The sequence below is a fragment of the Ammospiza caudacuta genome, chromosome 4, assembly GCF_027887145.1.
Source record: "Ammospiza caudacuta isolate bAmmCau1 chromosome 4, bAmmCau1.pri, whole genome shotgun sequence".
In the NCBI taxonomy this organism is placed as follows: Eukaryota; Metazoa; Chordata; class Aves; order Passeriformes; family Passerellidae; genus Ammospiza; species Ammospiza caudacuta.
The window spans coordinates 72,367,417-72,388,444 of record NC_080596.1 but is presented as its reverse complement, the minus strand read 5'-3'; the positions used below and the strand labels follow the sequence as shown (position 1 = coordinate 72,388,444).

General features: G+C 46.6%; 1 protein-coding gene across 1 annotated transcript in view; it reads right to left on the bottom strand.

Moving 5' to 3' along the window:
* The window catches only part of ZNF638 (zinc finger protein 638), a 51,860-nt gene that overhangs the window by 5,266 nt on the left and 25,566 nt on the right, over positions 1-21,028 (bottom strand). Inside the window, 12 exon segments of the mRNA XM_058804351.1 lie at positions 428-1,655; positions 3,153-3,202; positions 4,915-5,040; positions 9,118-9,258; positions 12,563-12,604; positions 14,170-14,283; positions 14,285-14,299; positions 14,403-14,543; positions 17,727-17,767; positions 18,802-19,011; positions 20,085-20,150; positions 20,954-21,010. Coding sequence (XP_058660334.1) covers positions 428-1,655; positions 3,153-3,202; positions 4,915-5,040; positions 9,118-9,258; positions 12,563-12,604; positions 14,170-14,283; positions 14,285-14,299; positions 14,403-14,543; positions 17,727-17,767; positions 18,802-19,011; positions 20,085-20,150; positions 20,954-21,010 — 2,231 coding nt within the window.

The following is a 21,028-nucleotide window of genomic DNA, read 5'->3' as shown; positions in this document are numbered from 1 at the left end:
TGCAAAATGGGACAAAAAATTCCATGAAATCCCAGGAAATCCCAATCCTCACCGAGCACAGCTTTGTTTGGATCAAGGAGCTGCGCTGGGATGTCCCCACAGCTCCGGGGATTTGCCACCAACGGGTGACACCTGGCTCAGGAGCCTCTTTTCCATCTGTGCAGGGCTTGGAAAAGCAAATTTCAGCTCCCCAGAGGACACAGGGTTTATTCCCACTTGGAGCTGCTCCAAGGAATTCAGTTTGGATTCGCTTCCAAAACAACTTCCATAGGATTTTCCAACCAGTTCCACCCTCCTGGTGCAGCTAAAAGGAACAGGTTACCCAGCAGCTCCTCTGGTGGCCCCAGGATTTATGGAAAAGAGGTGATCCCAGAAACACAGAGTGGGAGAAGCTCAGGGAACACCTGGGCACTCCTGCCCGCCTCACCTGATTCCCACCAGGATTTTCCTTCGTGCCAGATGTTCCGCTCTCTCCCTGCTGGCTCTGCTTTGAACTCGTCGGAGATTCCAGCTGGGAATCCTTTTCCTGCTGGGATGAGCTCTTCCCGCCGTCTCCCTGTGCTTCCACTCCGGAATTTCCGTTCCCCTTCCACTGGCTGCTCCCAGCTCCTGGCTGAGCCGCGGTTTTGGGTGGGATTTTCTTCTCCAGTCCTGCTTTGGGGGGCATTTTCTGCTCCCCAGCTCTTCCCAGGGAAGGCTCGGTGATCCTGACGGGAATTTTTTGTTTCAGGATGTCTGGGACAGACACCACAGCCTTCAGCAGGGTTTTCCCAATGCAAGATTCCTTCAGGGACGCAGCGGGATTTACCGGAGCGGCCGCGTGGTTTTCTTCTGATTTTGCAGCTCCCATCCCTTTATTTTGTGGGATTTTAACCGAACTTCCCCCGTGTGTCTCACCAACAGCATTCCCAGAGTTCTCCCCACCCTTGGAGGATGTTTTTCCCGGTGTTTTCTCCAGTTCTGTCCCAGCCTTGCCCCCAGTCTTCCCTGGATTTTCCCCAAGTTTGGGCACGGATTCCTCCGCTGTCGCCTCTCTCTCTGCTCCAGCCACATCCAGTTTATTCCCTGGAGCATGCAGAGTTTTTGGGACAGCTTTCCTCTCCGTGGACGTTTCCTGGCTGCTTTTCCCAGCCTCGGGAACGGGAGTTTTCTCCGGAGCAGCCGGCTCCGTGCTGGGCTGGGTGACACCGGGTGACACCGCGGGAGCCTCCTCCGAGCTCGGGGACACTCCAGGGATGGCTCCTGGTGTTCCTCCGGCTGCTGGGGTGGCCTTGCTGGATGATTCCAGAGGTTCCACAGCGGGAGCAGAGGGTTCCTCATCCTCCTTTTGGAGGATTTCCAGCTCTGGCCCATCCCGAGATTTGTCCGTCCCCACTCCGGAAAGCGGCGCCGGTTTCTCCTCCGACCCCGCTCCGGGCGATTTGCTGCCAGCAGGATCCAGAGGAATTCCAGGATCCAACCCCTCCACGTCCATCCCTGTGGGTGATTCCCTCGCTGCTCCTCCGGCCTGCGACTCGGGAATCTCCAGTTGTCCCACTGGAATCTCCTCCGGGACATCTGGGGTGGGAATTTGGCCTTTCTTGGCCTCTCCCGATGGATTCCCAGCTGGTTTTTGCACCGTTCCTGATCCCTCTGGGATTTTTTTCAAGCCAGAGCTAAAAGCATTTAAAAGAAACAAAAATCAAACCATGGGGAGAGAATTCCAGAAGTCTCAGAAAGCTCCGGATGCCACCGGTGGGAGTTTTTTCTGGAGCATGAGGAAATGGGATTGGGAATTCTGTGGGAAAAGGAGACACTTGAGGTGAATAATTCACATTTTGGAGACCTCATGTCTCGGAAAATTTCCGTCCCACAGAAGGAAAATTGGGAGTATCCCACCAAAAGGATGCTCCTAGATAAGGGAATTAGAGGAGCTTTGCTCTGTCTGCAGCTCCCAAGCCCGAGAGAGCAGGTTTGGATTTGGGATCAGGTTTTAGTTTGGGTTTAAAATCCCCGATTTCCATGGAGAACCCTCAGGGATAACACAGCCCAAGGTGCCACAGGATGGAGCTTTGCAGGGAATTTCAGACTTCCCTGAGGGAAAGAATCCCACAGGATCAGCTTGGGAAGTGTTTCAATGGCTGTGCCTGGAGCACACATCCCAGCAGAATTCCAGCAGGGAATTTCTGCTCCAAAACCTGGAAAAATCAGGAATGTCCAGGAGAGCGGGATTTGGGATCCTCCAAAGGGATTTTCCCATCAATTCAACACTTCTGGCTGTGCTCAGTTTGTTTTCCACTGGGATGCACAGAAAACTCCTGGGAATAAATGGAAAACCGCCCCCCACCCCAGATTCATGGAAAATGTGACCTGTGAAAAGCAGAGCCCAGGAGTGAAGTTTAATTAATTAAAGTTTCAGAAAAATCATTAATAATTAAAATAATAATTCAGCTGTTTTCTGCTCCCTAAGAAATAGAATAAATTAATTGTGTGCATGTGGAGCAGGGAGAAATGTCAACTTTCCAACTTTTCAGAAGCTGGGACTCATGGAAAAGTCACATTTTAATTTTAATTTTTAATTCCACTCGTCTGGAATCAAGAAGTGGCTGTGAGGAAGAGATTCCCATTAATTTGGGAATTAATGCTCCCAAAATTCAGCAGTTTCATAGAATGACAAGGAAAGAAATGGGATCTGGGAATACAGAGCTTTTCCATAACAGAATTCCTTAAATTTGAGGATGATCCTTATACAATTTGCGGGTTTTAACAACAAAACTCATCCAGAAATCCGAGCTGGAATCACAGAAAAAAAGGGATTGAAGCCATATTTAACAAAAATTCCTAAAAATTTCTGGGAATTCAGCAGTCGGGAAAAGGCATTCCAGAGGCAGGGATAGAGGGAAGAGCTGCAGGATGGAATAAAAGCAACAAGAGGAGCCAGGACATGAGCAGGGGAAAAAACAAGGAAAAACTCCACAGAAATTGGGGTTTCACGCCATTTTTCCATGATTTTTTTAATGAATCCCAAATATTTTGGCTCTGGAGGACATGGAGTGGGAAGGAGGAGCAGCAGGACACAGCTGGAGGGAGGCTCAGCAATCCCTAATCGTGGATGAACATTCCAAGAGGGAAAAGAAATGGATAAAATTCCCAAAAATCCTCGCAGGCTGTACCTTCCTTTGCTCCCATCCTCTCTCTTCACTTCCTTTTTCCCGGTTTCAGCCTGGAAAACAAAAATCCCAATCCCTGAGGGTGAAATCCCAGACCTGAGGGAAATATCCCAACCCTGAGGGAAAAATCACGATCCTGAGGGAAATCCTACCCTTTAGGAAAAAAACCCAAACTCTGAGGGAAAAATCCCAACCCTTTAGGAAAAATTCCATCCTTGAAGAAAATCCCAACCTTGAGAGGAAAATCCCAAATCCTGAGGGGAAAATCCCAATTCTGAGGGAAGAACTCCAACTCTGAGAGAAAAATCCCAAACCTGAGGGGGAAAATCCCAACGCTGAAGGGAAAAAATCTCAAACTCTGAGGGAAAAATCCCAACCCTGCGGGAAAAATCCCAACCCTGAGGGGAAAGTCCTGACCCTGGGGGGGAAAAAGTACCAACCCTTAGGGAAAATCCTAATCATGAGGGAAAAACCCAATCCTGAGAGGGAAATCCCAACTCTGAGGGGGAAATCCCAGTCCTGAGGAAAAAATACCATCCTTGAAGGGGAAAATCCCAACCCTGAGGAGGAAATCCCATCCTTGTGGGAAAAAAATTCCAAACTGTGAGGGAAAAATCCCAACCCTGAGGCAAAAAACAGGCTCTGAGGGAGAAAATCCCAACCTGAGAGAAAATCCTGGTCCTGAGGGAAATCCCATCCTTGAGGGAAAAAATCCCAAATCCTGAGGGTAAAGTCCCAAACCCTAAGGGAAAATTCTAACCCTGAGGGGGAAATCACAATCCTGAGGGAAAAATCCAATCCTGAGGGGGAAATCCCAATCATGAGGGAAAAATTCCAACCCAGAGGGAAAAAAAGTCCCAAATCCTGAGGAAAAATTCCAACCCTTACAGGAAAATCATGATCCTGACAGGAAAATCATGATCCTAAGGGAAAAATACATCCTTGAAGGAAAAATCCCTAAACCCTGAGGGAAAAATCCCAATCCTGAGAGAAATCCCATCCTTGAGAGAAAATATCCCAACCCTGAGGGAAAAACCATGATCCTGAGGAAAATCCTATCCTTGAGGGAAAATATCCCAACCTCTGAGTAAAAATCCCAACCCCGAGGGAAAAAATCCCAATCCTGAGAGAAAAATACCATCCTTGAAGGGAAAAATCCCAATCCCTGAAGGAAATCTCAAACTCTGAGGGGAATATCCCAAACCTTGACGGGAAAATATCCCAAAGCTGAGGGAAAATCTTGACCCTGGGGGGAAAAAGTCCAACCCTGACAGAAAAATTCCCAATCATGAGGGAAAAACCCAATCGTGAGGGGGAAATCCCGACTCTGAGGGTGAAATCCCAATCCTGAGGGAAAAATTCCAACCCTGAGGGAAAAATTCCAACCCAGAGAGAAAAAAATTCTGACTGTGAGGGAAATCTCATTCTTGAGGGAAAAATCCCAAACCCTGAGGGAAAAATCCCAACCCTGAGGGAAAAATCCCAACCCTGAGGGAAAAATCCAAATCCTGAGAGGGAAATCCCAATCCTGAGGGGAAAAAATCCCAATCCTGAGGGGGAAAATCCTAGCCCTGGGGCGGGGAAGGAAATCCCAACCTCAAGGGAAAAAAATCCAAACCCTGAGGAAAAATTCCAACCATGAGGGAAGATCTTGGCCCTGAGGGTAAAATCCCAACCCTGAAGGAAATCCCATCCCACAGCTCTTTGCAGGAAGGTTCTCCCATCCCAAAAAAACCCCAAATGGTGGAAAATATGGAATTTTTACCTCAGGAATGTCTCCGTGGGAGGACAAGGAGCAGGTGAGTGTGTGTTCTCCTATGGAATATGGATATTGCTGCAGGAAACTGTGCATGGAGCGCGCGGATTTGGGGCTGTCCAGGTGCAGGATTGCCTGAGGGAAAAAAATCTTGGTAATTCCTTAATTTATAGATAAAATGAGAATTCTTAAACCTGCTGGAATGTCTTGCTTTTTCCCTGCCATTTTCCAGGCGTAAAAAGGGTTAGAAGTCACTTTTAAATGGCTCAATTTGGGTCCTAAAGGTGGAACTAACTTGGATTTCTTGGGATTTAAAATATTTTTCCTGGATTTGGCAATTTTCAAAATATATTCTGGGTTTTTTTAATTTTTGGGGGATTTTTCTTGGGTTTTCTGGAATTTGAAAACTACTTCCTTGGATTTTTAGGATTTAAAAAACATTTTCAATGGATTTTGGGATTTTAAGGGCATTTTCCTTGTTTATTGGGGATTTAAAGGACATTTGCCTTGGATTTTAAAGAATATTTCTATGGGTCTTTTCTTTTTGTTTTTGGGACTTGAAAAACATTTTCTTGGTTTTTCTGTGATTCAAAGGATATTTTCCTTGTTTTTCTTGGGATTTGAAAACATTTTCTTAATTTTTTTTCCTTATTTAAAGACCATTTCCTTCTTTTTTTTGGGATCTAAAACCTAAAAATCCCCCCCAAACCTCAGCAATTCTGCCATTCCCACTCTTTCCAATTCCCAAAAACTCCCAAAACCCTCATCCCCAAGTCCCCAAAATTCCCCCAAAAAATCCCCCCAAAATCCACTAAAACCTTCCCAAAAACTTAAAAAAAAAAATCCCCCAGATCCACCAAAAACTCCCCCAAAATTAAAAAAAATCCCCCAAAAATCGCAAGAAATCCCAAAAAATCCACAAAAAATAAAAAAAAAAAAAAAACCACATTTCCACAAAAATCCCCCAAAATTAAAAATAATCCCCCAATAAAAAAAAATAGAAATAATCCCCTAAAATTTCCAACTAAATCCACCAAAAATCTCCCAAAAATTCCCAAAAGATCCCCAAAAATCCCAAAGGAAAAGACCAAAGGGAGGAAAGGGCAGAAAGGGGGGGAAAAGGGAAAAAGGGACAGGAAGAGGAAAAGAAGGAAATGGGGAAAAGGGGGAATAAAGTGGGACAGAGGAAAGAGGGGCAAAAAGGGGAAAAACTGAAAGGATGGGGAAAGGAAGAGAGAAAAGGAAAAAATGGGAATAAGGAGAGAAAAAAAATACTCCACAATCCCCCAAAATTTTTCCAAAAAAACCCAATAAATTTTAATAAAGCCCTCAAAAATCTCCCAAAAATTCCCAAAAAATCTGGAAAATTCCCCCAAAAATTCCCCCAAAATCCTCAAAACCTCATTTTTTCCCTTCAAGCTCCAGTTTTCCCCCAGGCCCAGGGCCGTACCCGGTGCCGGTTGCTGAGCACGGCACAGTGCTCCACCTTGCCAAGCACAACCTGACACAAACCACCTCCACTTCCTGGAACCCCTCTGCCAAAAATCCCCCAAAATTCCCCCAAAATCCCCATTTTCTCCCATTTTTTCCCCCTTCAAACCCTGATTCGCCCCAGGGCCATACCCAGTGTCGATTGCTGAGCACAGCACAGTGCTCCACCTTGCCAAAGTGCAGCCCTGCACACACCAGCTCCAGCTCCCAAATCCCTCTGCCAAAAACCCCCCAAAATTCCCCAGAAAACCCCATTTTCCCCAATTTTTCCTCTGCTGTACCCGGTGCCGGTTGCTGAGCACAGCACAGTGCTCCACCTTGCCAAGCACAACCCAGCACACACCAGCTCCAATCCCCGAATCCCTCTGCCAAAAATCCCCCAAATTCCCCCATTTTTCCCCCATTTTTTCCCCCATAAAACCCTGATTCCCCCCAGGCCCAGGGCTGTACCCGGTGCCGGTTGCTGAGCACGGCACAGTGCTCCACCTTGCCAAGCACAACCCAACACACACCAGCTCCAATTACTGGAACCTCTCTGCCAAAAATCCTACAAAAACCCCATTTTCCCCCCCATTTTTCCCCTGCTGTACCCGGTGCCGGTTGCTGAGCACAGTGCAGTGCTCCACCTTGCCAAGCACAACCCAGCACACACCAGCTCCATTTCCTAGAGCCCCTCTGCCAAAAACCCCCCAAAAAACCCCATTTTCCCCCATTTTTTCCCCCATTTTCCCCTGCTGTACCCAGTGCCAGTTGCTGAGCACGGCGCAGTGCTCCACCTTGCACAACCCAGCACAGACCAGCTCCACTTCCCAGAACCCCTCATCCAAAAATCCCCCAAAATCCCCAAAAAACCCCATTTTCCCCCATTTTCCCCCTGTTTTACCCGGTGCCGGTTGCTGAGCACAGCACAGTGCTCCACCTTGCCAAGCACAACCGGACGCAAACCAGCTCCGCTTCCCAGAATCCCTCTGCCAAAAATCCCCCCAAAAACCCCATTTTCGCCCCTTTTTTTCCCCCATTTTCCCCTGCTATACTCGCTGCCGGTTGCTGAACACGGTGCAGTGCTTCAGCTTGCCAAGTACAACGGGGCACAGAGCAGCTCCACTTCCCAGAACCCCTCATCCAAAAATCCCCCAAAAATCCCCAAAAAAACCCATTTCCCCCCATTTTCCCCGTTTTACCTGGTGCCGGCTGCTGAGCACAGCACAGTGCTCACCTTGCACAACCCAGCACAGACCAGCTGCACTTCCCAGAACCCCTCTGCCAAAAATCCCCCAAAATCCCCCCAAAACCCCATTTTCTCCCATTTTCCCCCATTTTCCCCAGTTTTACCCGGTGCCGGTTGCTGAGCACAGCACAGTGCTCCACCTTGCCGAAGCGCAGCCCCGCACACACCAGTGCCAATCTCCAAATCCCTCTGCCAAAAATCCCCCAAAAAACCCCATTTTCCCCCATTTTTCCCCTATTTTCCCCAGTTTTACCCGGTGCCGGTTGCTGAGCACAGCACAGTGCTCCACCTTGCTGAAGCGCAGCCCCGCGCACACCAGTGCCAATCCCCGAATCCCTCTGCCAAAATTCCCCCAAAATCTCCCAAAAAACCCAATTTTCTCCCATTTCCCCCAATTTTCCTCTGCTGTACCCGGTGCCGGTTGCTGAGCACAGCACAGTGCTCCACCTTGCCAAGCACAACCCAGCACACAGCAGCTCCAATTCCTGGAACCCCTCTGCCAAAAATTCCCCCAAAATCCCCCCAAAAAAACCCATTTTCTCCAATTTTCCCCCATTTTCCCCTGCTGTACTCGGTGCTGGTTGCTGAACACGGTGCAGTGCTTCAGCTTGCCAAGTACAACGGGGCACAGAGCAGCTCCACTTCCCAGAACCCCTCATCCAAAAATCCCCCAAAATTTCCCAAAAAACCCCCATTTTCTCCCATTTTTCCCCCATTTTCCCCTGCTGTACTTGGTGCCGGTTGCTGAACACGGTGCAGTGCTCCACCTTGCCAAGCACAACCCAGCACACACCAGCTCCAATTCCTGGAACCCCTCTGCCAAAAATCCCCCAAAAATCCCCCCAAAAAAACCCATTTTCTCCCATTTTCCCCCATTTTCCCCTGCTGTACTCGGTGCTGGTTGCTGATCACGGTGCAGTGCTTCAGCTTGCCAAGTACAACGGGGCACAGAGCAGCTCCACTTCCCAGAACCCCTCATTCAAAAATCCCCTAACATTTCCCAAAAACACCCCATTTTCTCCAATTTTCCTCTGCTGTACCTGGTGCTGGTTGCTGAGCACAGCACAGTGCTCCACCTTGCTGAAGCGCAGCCCCGCACACACCAGCTCCAATTCCTGGAACCCCTCTGCCAAAATTCCCCAAAATTTCCCAATAAAACCCCATTTTCCCCCCCATTTTTCCCCAGTTTTACCCGGTGCCGGTTGCTGAGCACGGCGTAGTGCTCCACCTTGCCGAAGCGCAGCCCCGCACACACCAGCTCCGCTTCCCAGAATCCCTCTGCCAAAAATCCCCCAAAATCCCCCATAAAACCCAAATTTTCCCCCGTTTTCCCCAGTTTTACCCGGTGCCGGTTGCTGAGCACAGCACAGTGCTCCACCTTGCCTAAGCGCAGCCCCGCACACAGCAGCTCCAATTCCTGGAACCCCTCTGCCAAAAATCCCCCAAAATTTCCCAATAAAACCCCATTTTCCCCCCGTTTTCCCCAGTTTTACCCGGTGCCGGTTGCTGAGCACGGCGTAGTGCTCCACCTTGCCGAAGCGCAGCCCCGCGCACACCAGCTCCAGCTCCCGGTAACCCTCGGCCGGGAGGTTCCCCAGGTGCACCAGGTGAGAGCGCAGACAGGAGGTGTCCACCTGCAGGGAGAGCAGCCGTGGGTGATGGGGAAAGAAAGGGGAAAAATGAGGGGAAAAATGAGGGGAAAAGGGAGAAAAAGGGAGAAAAAGCAAAAAAAAAAAGGGGGGAAATGGGAAAGAAAGGGAAAAAATGAGGGGGGGAAAAAAGGGATAAAAGGGAAAAGAGAAAAAGGGGGGGAAGGAAGAAAAGGGGGGGAAGAGGAAAAATGGGGGGAAGGGAAAAAAAGGGAATAGAAAAAGGGGGAAAAAGGGGGGAAATGGGAAAGAAAGGGAAAAAATGAGGGGGGGAAAAAGGGGATAAAAGGGAAAAGAGAAAAAGGAGGGGAAGGAGGAAAAGGGGGGGAAGGGGAAAAATGGGGGGGAAGGGAAAAAGGGAAAAAAAGGGAAAAGAAAAAGGGGGGGGGAAAGGAAAAGAAAGGGAAAAAGGAGGAAAAGGGGGGAAAGGGGGAGGAAGGGAAGGGGAAAACGGGGAAAAGCAAAAAAAAGGGAGGGGGAGGGAAAAAAGCAAAAAAAAAATGGGGGAAAAGGGAAGAAAAAAGGAGAAAAAAGGGTGAAGGGGAAAGGAGAAAAGGGGAAAAAGAGGGAATACAGTGAAGTGAGGAAAAGAGGAAAAGGGAAGAGGAGAAAGGGAAAGTAGGGGAAAAGGAAGGAGAAAAGGGGGAAATAGAACAAAGAGGGGAAGGAGGGGAAAGAGGGGAAAAAAGGAAGGAGAAAAAAAGGGGGAGAAAAGAGAAAAAAGTGGGGAAAGGGGGGGAAAGGGGGAAAAACAGGAAAAGAAAGGGGAAAAATAGGGAAGAAAAAAGGGAAGAAAGCAGAAAAAAGGGGGCAAGATGGGGGAAGGGAGAAAAGGAGAAAATGGAAAAAAGGGGGATAAAGAGGGAAAAAGAGGGGATAAAGTGAAGGGGGAAAAGAGGAAAAAGGAAGGGGGAAAAGGGGAAAGAATGGAAAAAGGAAGAAGAAGGGGAGAAAGGAGGAAAGGGGAAAGAAGGGAGAAAAGAGGAAAAGGGAAGGGGAAAAAAGGGAAAGAAGGAAAAAGGAAGGAGAAAAGGTGAAAAATGAACAAAGAGGAGAAAGAGGGGGAAAAGGGGGGAAAGGAAGGAGAAAAAAAGGGGAAGAGAGGGGAAAGGGAGAAAAGGAGAAAATTCAACAAATGGGGGCAAAGAGGGAAAAAAAGGGACAAAATGAAGGGGAGAAAAGAGGAAAGGGAAGAGAAAAAGGGGAAAGAAGGGAACAAAGAAGGAGAAAAGGGGGGAAGGAGGAAAGGGAAAATAGGGGGAACAAAGAGGGGAAGAGGGGAAAAAGGAAGGGGAAATAAGGGAAAAATAGGAAAAGGGAAAATAGGGAAAAGGGAAGCGAGGAAAATGGAGGAAAAGAGGGGGAAAGGGGGGAAAAGAGGGAAAAAAGGGGAAAGGAGAAAATGGAATAAAGGGGGTAAAGAGGGAAAAAGGGGGAATAAAATGACAGGGAAAAGAGGAAAAGGGAAGGGGAAAAAAGGGAAAAGGGGGAAAAGGAAGGAGAAAAAGGGGGAAGAGGGGGAAGGGAACAAAGAGAGGAAAAAGGGATAAAAAGGGGAGAAAATAAAGGGGGGAAAAGAGGAAAGGGAAGGGAAAAAGGGGAAAGAAGGGAACAAAGAAGGGAAAAAATGGGAGAAAGGAGGAAAGGGAAAAGAGGGAAATGGAACAAAGAGGAGAAAAAGGAAAAAAAGAAGGAGAAGTAATGGAGAAAAGGGAAGGGGGAAAAGGGGGAAAATGGAAGAAAAAGGGGGAAAAAAGAGAAAAAATGAAGGAGAAAAAAGGGGGGAGGAGGGGGGAAGGGAGAAAAGGAGAAAATGGAACAAAGGGGGATAAAGAGGGGAAAAGAAGGAATAAAATGAAGGGGGAAGAGGAAAAGGGAAGGGGAAAAAGGGGAAAGAAGGGGGGAAAGGAGGAAAGGGAAAAGAGGGGGAAATGGAACAAAGAGAGAGGAAAGAGGGAAAAAGAGAAGGGAAAATAAGGGAGAAAAGAGGAAAAGGGAAGGGGGGAAAAAGGGGAAAAGGGGGAAAAAGGGAGAAGAAGGGGGAAGGGAGAAAAGGAGAAAATGGAACAAAGGAGGGCAAAGAGGGAAAAAGGAAAGAAAATTAAGTGGGGAAAGGGAAGGGGAAAAAGGGCAAAGAAGGAAAAAAGGAAGGAGGAAAAAGGGGAAAAAGAGGGAAATGGAAGAAAGCAGGGAAAGAGGGAAATGGGAAGGGGAAAATGGAAAAAGGGAAAAAAGGAAGGGGGAGAAAAGGGGAAAGAAGGGGAAATGGAATAAAGGGAGAAAGAGGGAAAAAAGGAAGAGGAAATAAGGGGGGGAAGGGGGAAAGGAAAGGGGGAAAGGAGCAAGAGGGGAAAAGGGAAGCAGAAAAAAAGGGGGAAAAGAGGAAAAGGACAGGGGAAAAGGAAGGAGAAAAAAACAGGGAAAAGGATTGGGAAGGGAAAAGGGAAAAGGGAAAGAGAAGAGAAGAGAAGAGAAGAGAAGAGAAGAGAAGAGAAGAGAAGAGAAGAGAAGAGAAGAGAAGAGAAGAGAAGAGAAGAGAAGAGAAGAGAAGAGAAGAGAAGAGAAGAGGGAGGAAGGGGGAAAATGGGAAAAAGGGGAAAAAAGGGGAGGGGAAGGGAAAAAAGGGAGAAAAAGGAAAAAATGGGAATAAAGGGGCAAAAAGGGAAGAAGGAAAGGGGAAAGAATAGGGAAAGGGGGAAAAGTGAAAAAATGGGAAAAAGGAAGGGGAGAAGTGTGGGGGGGAGATGAGAGAAAATGGGGGAAAGGGAATAAAGGGAGGAAAAGGGAGAAATGAAAAGGAAGGGAAAAAAGAGGGGCAAAAAGGGAGGGGAAGGGGAAATTAGGGGGAAAAAAGGAAGAGAAAAAAGAAAGAGAAAATGGGGGGGGAAGGGAAAAAAAACATCTCTCCATCTATAAAAGAATGGAATTTTGAGCTGGAATTGAGATAAACTCCCCATTCCCATTTTGAACTTTCCAACACTTTTTTTTTAGGGAAAATCCCCGAGGCACCTGAGGAGAATCCTGGAATTAATCCTGGAATTCTGAAAGGATCAAAGGGCCTGGAAGATTCCAGAAATCCCAAATAGTCCCATTCCAGGGATAAAATGGGATTTATCCCAATCTGAAATGCTCAGGAATGAGCACTCCCAGCTCCCAATTAATGAAACTCCCAAGAAAATTGGGATAATGAGGAGAAAAATTTGGGATAATGAGGAGAAAAATTTGGATAATGAGGAGAAAAATTTGGGATAATGAGGAGAAAAACTGGGGATAATGAGGGAAAACCCACCTTGGGATCAGACTCCTTGATGAGAGAGATGAAAATGGCTTCCTTTAGGGAGAAAAAAAAGGGTTTGGAGTTTAGTTAATAATAATTGATAATTGATCAATAATTAATCATCATTAAAGTGTTCATCATGTCAAAAACCAAAATTTTCCTAGGGAAAAATCTCTTGTTTTAAACTCCAGGAAGTGCTAAAAACTCTATTTAAATTCCATTTGAATACTAAAATCTTGCTTGAAGCAGAAAATTGGGAATTTTTTTCCCAGAGTTTCTCCCACAATTCCTCCAATTCCCACAAACCCCCAATTCTTACAATTGCCATAATTGCTAAATTCCCCAAATTCCCCAACTTCCCCCAATCTCACAAAACCCGAATTCCCCAAATTCCTAAAATTCCCACAATTTCCAAATCCTCTTAATTCCCAATTTTCCCCAAACCCACAATTCCCAGATTCCCCAAATCCCCAAATTGCTCAACTTCCCTCAATCCCACAATCCCTAAAATCCCCACAATCCCCAAATTACCGAACACAATGTCCCCAACTACCAAAATTCCCCACATCCCCACAATTCCCAAATTCACCAACTTCCCACAATTCCCCAATTTCCCTCAATCCCCCAAAATCCCCAATTTCCCCCAATTCCCCAACTTCCCTCAATCCTGCAATTCTCACAGTTCCCACAATTCCCCCAATCCCCAAAATGCTCAACTTCCCTCAATCCCATAATCCCTAAAATTCCTAAATTCCCACAATTCCCCAAATTCCTAAAATCCCCACAGTCGCCCAAATTTCCAACTCCCCCAATTCCCACAATCCCAAAATTTCCCAACTTCCCCCAATCTCTCAATTCCCAAATTCCCCCAACTCCTAAATCCCCACAAGTCCCTCAATTCCCAAAGTGCTCAACTTCCCCCAATTCCCCTCAATTCCCCAATTTCCCTCAATCCTCACAATTCCCAAATCCTCACAATCCCCCAAATTCCCAACTCCCCCAATCCCCCAAATTCTTGCAATTCCCCACAATCACCAAATTCCCAAAATTCCCAACTTCCCCCAACTCCTAAAATTCCCCCAATCTCCCAAATTCCCCAACTTCCCCCAATCTCCCAATTCCCAAATTCCCACATCCCCACAACTCCCTCAATTCCCAAAGTGCTCAACTTCCCTCAATTCCCCAATTCCCCTCAATCCCCAAATTCCCCAATTCCCCTCAATCCCACAATTCTCAAATCCCCAAAATTCCCCAACTTCTCCCAATCTCACAATTCCCAAATTCCCACATCCCCACAACTCCCTCAATTCCCAAAGTGCTCAACTTCCCTCAATTCCCCTCAATCCCCAAATTCCCCAATTCCCCTCAATCCCACAATTCTCAAATCCCCACAATTCCCCAACTTCTCCCAACCTCACAATTCCCAAATTCCTCCAATCCCCCAACTTCTCTCAATCCCACACTTCACTCAATCCACTCAATCCCCAAATTCCTCACAATCACCAAACTCCCAAAATTCCCAACACAATCCCGCAAGTTCCCAACTCCTCCAATTCCCCAAATTCCCAAATCCCCTCAATCTCCAAATCCCCCATGTTTTGGGATTGCCGTTTCCCCACCTCATCCTGCAGGGACGGGTGCCGGGGCTCGTGCCGGATGCGGAGCTGGCTCCCGCCCAGGCACATGGGGAAGCAGCCGTAGAACTTCACCATGGACTCCGCGGCTCGGCGGGGGGATCTCCAGGTACGCCTGGCAAACACATCCACAGCTCCCAAAAATGCCCCAAATTCCCCCAAACGTTCCCCAAATTCCCAAGGGCTCTCGTTTCCCGGCGTTCCCAGGCAGGCCATACCTTTTTGTGGGAGGAGAGGATGAGCAGGTCCCGCAGGCCCCCGAAGGGCTTGGCCAGGTTGGAGATTTCCTCTGGGAGTAACCCTTGGTGTGGCAGGTTGGACACCAGGAGCACGCAGCACTGCTCGGGGTCAGCGTCCTCCTGTGGGGTCACGGAATTCCTGATCCCAATCCTGATCCTGATCCCAATCCTGATCCTGATCCCAGTCCTGATCCCGATCCCCATCCGAATCCCCATCCAATCCGGCAGGTTGGGACACCAGCAGCACGCAGCACTGCTCGGGGTCATCGTCGTGTGGGGTCATGGAATTCCTGATCCCAATCCTGATCCTGATCCCCATCCCAATCCCGGCAGGTTGGACACCAGCAGCACACAGCACTGCTCGGGGGGGGGGGGGGGGTCATCATCATCCTATGGGGTCAGGGAATTACAGCCCCATCCTGATCCCAATCCCCATCCCCCTCCCCATCCTGATCCCGATCCCAATCCTGATCCCAATCCCCATCCCCATCCCCATCCTGATCCCGATCCCAATCCTGATCCCAATCCCCATCCCCATCCCCATCCAGATCCCAATCCCAATCCCCATCGTGGCAAGTTGGACACCAGCAGCACACAGCACTGCTCAGGGTCATCATCCTGTGGGGTCAGAGAAATACAGCCCCATCCTGATCCCAGTCTGATCCCACAGCTGCTGTTCCCATCCCAATCCCAATCCTGATCCCATAGCTTCCCATCCCAAAGGGAATCCCCATCCCCATCCCAATCCCGGCGGGTTGGGACACCAGCAGCACACAGCACTGCTCGGGATCCTCATCCTCCTGTGGGGTCAGGGAATTACAGCCCCATCCCCATCCCAATCCCACAGTTCCTGTTCCCATCCCAAAGGGAATCCCCATCCCAATACTCCTGTTCCCATCCCAAAGGGAATTCCCAATCCCAAACCCAAAGCTCCCATTCCCCATCCCAAAGGGAATCCCAATCCTGATCCCAAAACTCGCCGTTCCCATCCCAAAGGGAATTTAAATTTCAATCCCAATCCTCACTGTTCCCATCCTAAAGGGAATTTCCAATGCCGATCCCAGAGTTCTCATTCCCATCCCAAAGGGAATCTGAATCCTGATCCCAATCCCACAGCCCAGAGCTCGCTGTTCCCATCCCAAAGGGAATTTCAGTCCCAATCCCAATTGTGATCCCAGAGCTCACTGTTCCCACTGTTCCCATCCCAAAGGAAATTCCCAATCCCAATCAGAGATCTCATTCCCATCCCAAAGGCAATTTCAATCCCAATTCCAATCCCAGAGCTCACTGTTCCCGTCTCAAAGGGAATCCAATCCCAATCCCAATCCCAATCCAATCCCACTCCCACACTTTGCTGTTCCCATCCCAAAGGAAATTTCACTCCTGATCCCACAGCTCCTGTTCCCACCCCAAAGGGAATTTCAAACCCAATCCCAGAGCTCGCTGTTCCCATCCCAAAGGGAATTCCAATCCCAATGCTCCTGTTCACATCCCAAAGGGAATTTTAACCTGATCCCAATCCTAATCCCACAGTTGGCCGTTCCTATCCCAAAGGGAATTTCAATCCTGATCCCAAACTCGATCCCAAGCTCCCATTCCCATCCCAAAGGGAATTTCAGTCCCAATCCCGATCCCAGAGCTCACTGTTTCCATCTCAATGGGAATTCCAATTCCAATCCCAATCCCAATCCCAATCCCAGTCCAGAATGTCACTGTTCCCATCCCAAAGAGAATTCCAATCCTAATCCCAGAGCTCCCATTCCATCCCAAAGGGAATTCTGATCTCAGAGCTCCCATTCCCATCCCAAAGGGAATTCTGATCTCAGAGCTCCCATTCCATCCCAAAGGGAATTCCAATCCCAATCCTGTCCCAAAGGGAATTCCAATCCCAATCCCAAAGCTCACTGCTCCCATCCAAAGGGAATTTTAACCCTGTTCCTATCCCAAAAAGAATCCCAATCCCAATCCCGATCCCAGAGCTCCCCATTCCCATCCAAAGGGGAATTTTGATCTCGTTCCTATCCCAAAGGGAATCTCAATCCCAATCCCAGAGCTCACTGTTCCCACCCCAAAGGAAATTCCCATCCAATCCCAGAACTCCTGTTCCCATCCCAATGGGAATTTCAGTCCCCAATCCCAGAGCTCTCTGTTCCCATCCCAAAGGGAATTTCAATCCTGTTCCCATCCCGAAGGGAATCCCAATCCCAACCCCAATCCCAGAGCTCTCTGTTCCCATCCCAAAGGGAGGTTCTGGGGTTTGGGATTGGGATGGAACCAAGGCCAAAGGGGTTGGAGGTTGGGATTGCTGGGAATCCTTGGGAAAGCAGGGAAATTCCCAGTGTTCCCAGAATTCCCAAGTCCCCCACAATTCCCTCAATCTCCATAATTCCCAAATTCCCACAATTCTCCAATTCCCTAAAACTTCCAGAATTCTGAAATTCCCAGTTCTCCCAATTCCCAAATCCTCAGAATTCCTCAATTCCCATATTCACACATTCCTACAATTCTAAAAATTCCCACAGTTCCCAAAGCCCTAAAATTCCAAGAATTCCCACAATTCCCTCAATCTCCACCTTTCCCCATTCTCCCAAATCCCCACAATCCACAACTCCCAAACCCCTAAAATCCCCAAATCCCCCAATTCCCAAACCCCTAAAATTCCCACAATCCCACAACTCCCAAACCCCTAAAACTCCCACAATCCCACAACTCCCACATTTCCCAAACCCCTAAAATCCCCCAAATCCCCCAATTCCCTAAAATTCCCACAACCCCACAATCCCAACATTCCCAAACCCCTAAAATCCCCTAAATGCCCCAATTCCCAAACGCCTAAAATTCCCACAATCCCACAATTCCCAAACCCCTAAAATCCCCTAAATCCCCCAATTCCCAAACCCCTAAAATTCCCCAAATCCCCCAATTCCCAAACCCCTAAAATTCCCCAAATCCCCCAATTCCCAAACCCCTAAAATTCTCACAATCCCACAACTCCAAACCCCTAAAATTCCCACAATCCCCAATTCCCTAAAATTCCCACAATCCCACAATTCCCAAACCCCTAAAATCCCCCAAATCCCCCAATTCCCTAAAATTCCCACAATCCCACAACTCCCACATTTCCCAAACCCCTAAAACTCCCCAAATGGCCCAATTCCCAAACCGCTAAAATCCCCCAAATCCCTAAAATTCCCCAAATCCCACAACTCCCAAACCCCCTAAAATTCCCACAATCCCACAACTCCCACATTTCCCAAACCCCTAAAATCCCCCAAATGCCCCAATTCCCCAAACCCCGCTGACCTTCCCGCCGGGATCCGTGGGTTCCTCGCTCACCGCCGGCTCTGGAAATGGGGAAAAGGAGCAGCTCAATCCCACAGAATTCCCAAATTCCCTTTTAATCCCAATTCCCCAAGGACTTTTCCCATTATTTTTCCCCCAGCCCCACAAAAATCCCGGAACAACCCCAAATGGAGAATTCCAAGAATTCCCTCAATTACCAAACTGAGAATTCCACGAATTCCCTGGAATTACCAAAGGTGAGAATTCCACGAATTCCCTGGGAATTACCAAAATGAGAATTCCATGAATTCCCTGGAATTACCAAAGGGAGAATTCCATGAATTCTCTGGAATTACCAAACTGAGAATTCCATGAATTCCCTGGAATTACCAAAGGGAGAATTCCACGAATTCCCTGGGAATTACCAAACTGAGAATTCCACAAATTCCATGAATTCCCTGGAATTACCGAACTGAGAATTCCATGAATTCCATGAATTCCCTGGAATTACCAAAGGGAGAATTCCATGAATTCCCTGGAATTACCAAACTGAGAATTCCATGAATTCCATGAATTCCCTGGAATTACCAAACTGAGAATTCCACGAATTCCATGAATTCCCTGGAATTACCGAACTGAGAATTCCATGAATTCCATGAATTCCTGGAATTACCAAAGGGAGAATTCCATGAATTCCCTGGAATTACCAAACTTTCCCTGGAATTACCAAAGGGAGAATTCCACGAATTCCCCTGGAATTACCAAACTGAGAATTCCATGAATTCCACGAATTCCCTGGAATTACCAAAGGGAGAATTCCACGAATTCCCCTGGAATTACCAAACTGAGAATTCCATTAATTCCCTGGAATTGCCAAAGGGACAATTCCATGAATTCTCTGGAATTACCAAACTGAGAATTCCATTAATTCCCTGGAATTGCCAAAGGGACAATTCCATGAATTCTCTGGAATTACCAAACTGAGAATTCCATGAATTCCATGAATTCCCTGGAATTACCAAACTGAGAATTCCACAAATTCCACGAATTCCCTGGAATTACCAAAGGGAGAATTCCATGAATTCCCTGGAATTACCTGGCCCTGCCTCTGCGGCTGTCCCGGGGTCCCCTGGTCTGTCTGGCTCCGGGGAGGTTTTGGGATTGGGATTGTTGGGATTGGGATTGTTGGGATTGTTGGGATTGTTGGGATTGGGATTGTTGGAATTGTTGGCATTGTTGGGATCCGAGGGCTCCGATTCCGGAATTTCCTCGGCCGCAGCCCCGGAATCTTCCCCGGCCTCTTTCCCTGTGGGGAGGAAACAGCAGCACCTCGAGATCTGCACAGGATTCATTTCCCTTTTCCCCCTTTTTTTTTTGCAATCCTATTAATTTTTTTATCATTTTCCCAAGGGGTATTTTCCATTTTTCCCTATTTTCCCCATTTCCAGTTTTTTCCCCATTTCCTCCCATTTTCCCCCATCTCCTCAAGGTTTTTTCCATTTTCTTTGCCCATTTTCCCAAATTTCACTTTCTCCTTTTCCCAATTTTTTCTCCAAGATTTTTTCCCTGTTTCCCCATTCTTTTTCCCATTTCCCCCATTTATTTCCCCATTTTCCAGAGCTTTTTTTTCCATTTTCCCTGAGATCGTTTCTTCTATTTTCTCTTCCCATTTCCCACATTTTTTTCCAATTTTCCACATTTTTTTCCAATTTTCCAAATTTTTTCCCATTTCCTTCCCATTTTCCAAGGTTCTTTCCCTCATTTTCCATTTCTCCCCATTTTCTAAGGGATTTTTTTCCCTTTTTCCCCAAGATTTTTTTCAATTTTCACAAATTTCATTTTCTAGTTTTCCCAAATTTTTCCCCATTTCTTTCCCCATTTTCCAGAGCTTTTTTTCCCCAATTTCCTGAGTTTTTTCTGCTATTTTCTCTTCCCATTTTCCCAAGATATTTTCCAAATTTTTTTCTCTATTTCCCCAATATTTTTCCCATTTTCCCAAGGTTCTTTCCCCCATTTATCTCACATTTCTTCCCATTTTCCCAAGGGATTTTTTCCATTTTTTTCCCAATTTTGCCCCAAGATTTTTTCCCATTTTCCCAAATTCCGCTTCCTCATTTTCCCAATTTTTCCCCACATTTTTCCCCCAAGATTTTTTTTCCTGTTTCCCCATTTCTTCCCCATTTTCCAGAGCTTTTTTTCCATTTTCCCTGAGCTTTTTTCTTCTATTTTCTCTTCCCATTTTCCCGAGATTTTTTCCCCCATTTTCCCACATTTCTTCCCATTTTCCACGGGATTTTTTCCATTTTTTCCTCATTTTTCCCCAAGATTTTTCCCCATTTTTTCTCAATTTTTCCCATTTTTCCCCCATTTCCCCCTCACCTTCCACATTCGAGGCTTTCTTCACTTTCTTCTCTCCCATTGTTTTCTTCACTTTTTCCTTTTTCCCTGCAAAAAAATCCCCAAAATTCCCAATTCCCATCAGTGATTCCTTCCCAAGGGAACAAATTCCCAAAAATTCCAAGAAAATTCCAAGGAATTCCAGGGATAGGAGCAAAAAACCCAAATTATTTGGGGCAAAAAATTTTATTTTTTTAGGGGAAAACCCCAAAATTTAAATGAAATACAGGGCAATTTATGGGGAAAAAAATTGGATTTTTGGGGTAAAAGAAACCCAAAATTTTAATTAATTCTGTGGGATTTTGGAGGCAAAACATCCCAAAATTTAAATTAAATCCAGGCAAATTTGGGGGGAAAAAAAAGATTTTAGGTGAAAAAAGTGGATTTTAGGTGAAAAAAAAACGGATTTTAGAAGGATTTGGATTTGGGGAGAAAAAGGAGGGATTTTTTTGAAAGAAAATTGGGGATTCTGGAGGAGAAATTCAGATTTTTTAAGGTTAAATAATCCCAAAATTGGAATTAATCCAAAAATTGGAATTAATCTCAAAACTGAGCTCAGGAATGGATGAAAATCAATTAATTTATAACCCAAGAATCTCCTATTATAACCCAATAAAATTAAAGTTAATTCAGCCAATTAATTAATTAATCCATTAATTAATTAATTAATTAAGTTGACTAATAATTCATTAATAATTAAACAAGATCAGGAATGAAAAATAAAATCAATTATTTGGCACCAGCTAATTTCCTATTAAAAGACAATGAAATAAAAATTAATTAAGGCAATTAATTAAGCTAGTTAATTAATAACTAATTACTAATTAATTCTTAATGAAGAGCAACCTCACCTGTCAGGACTTTGGGGCTCTTGGTGTTGCTGCTTGGGACTTTCCTGGGAGGATAAAAAAACCACCAAAAAATCA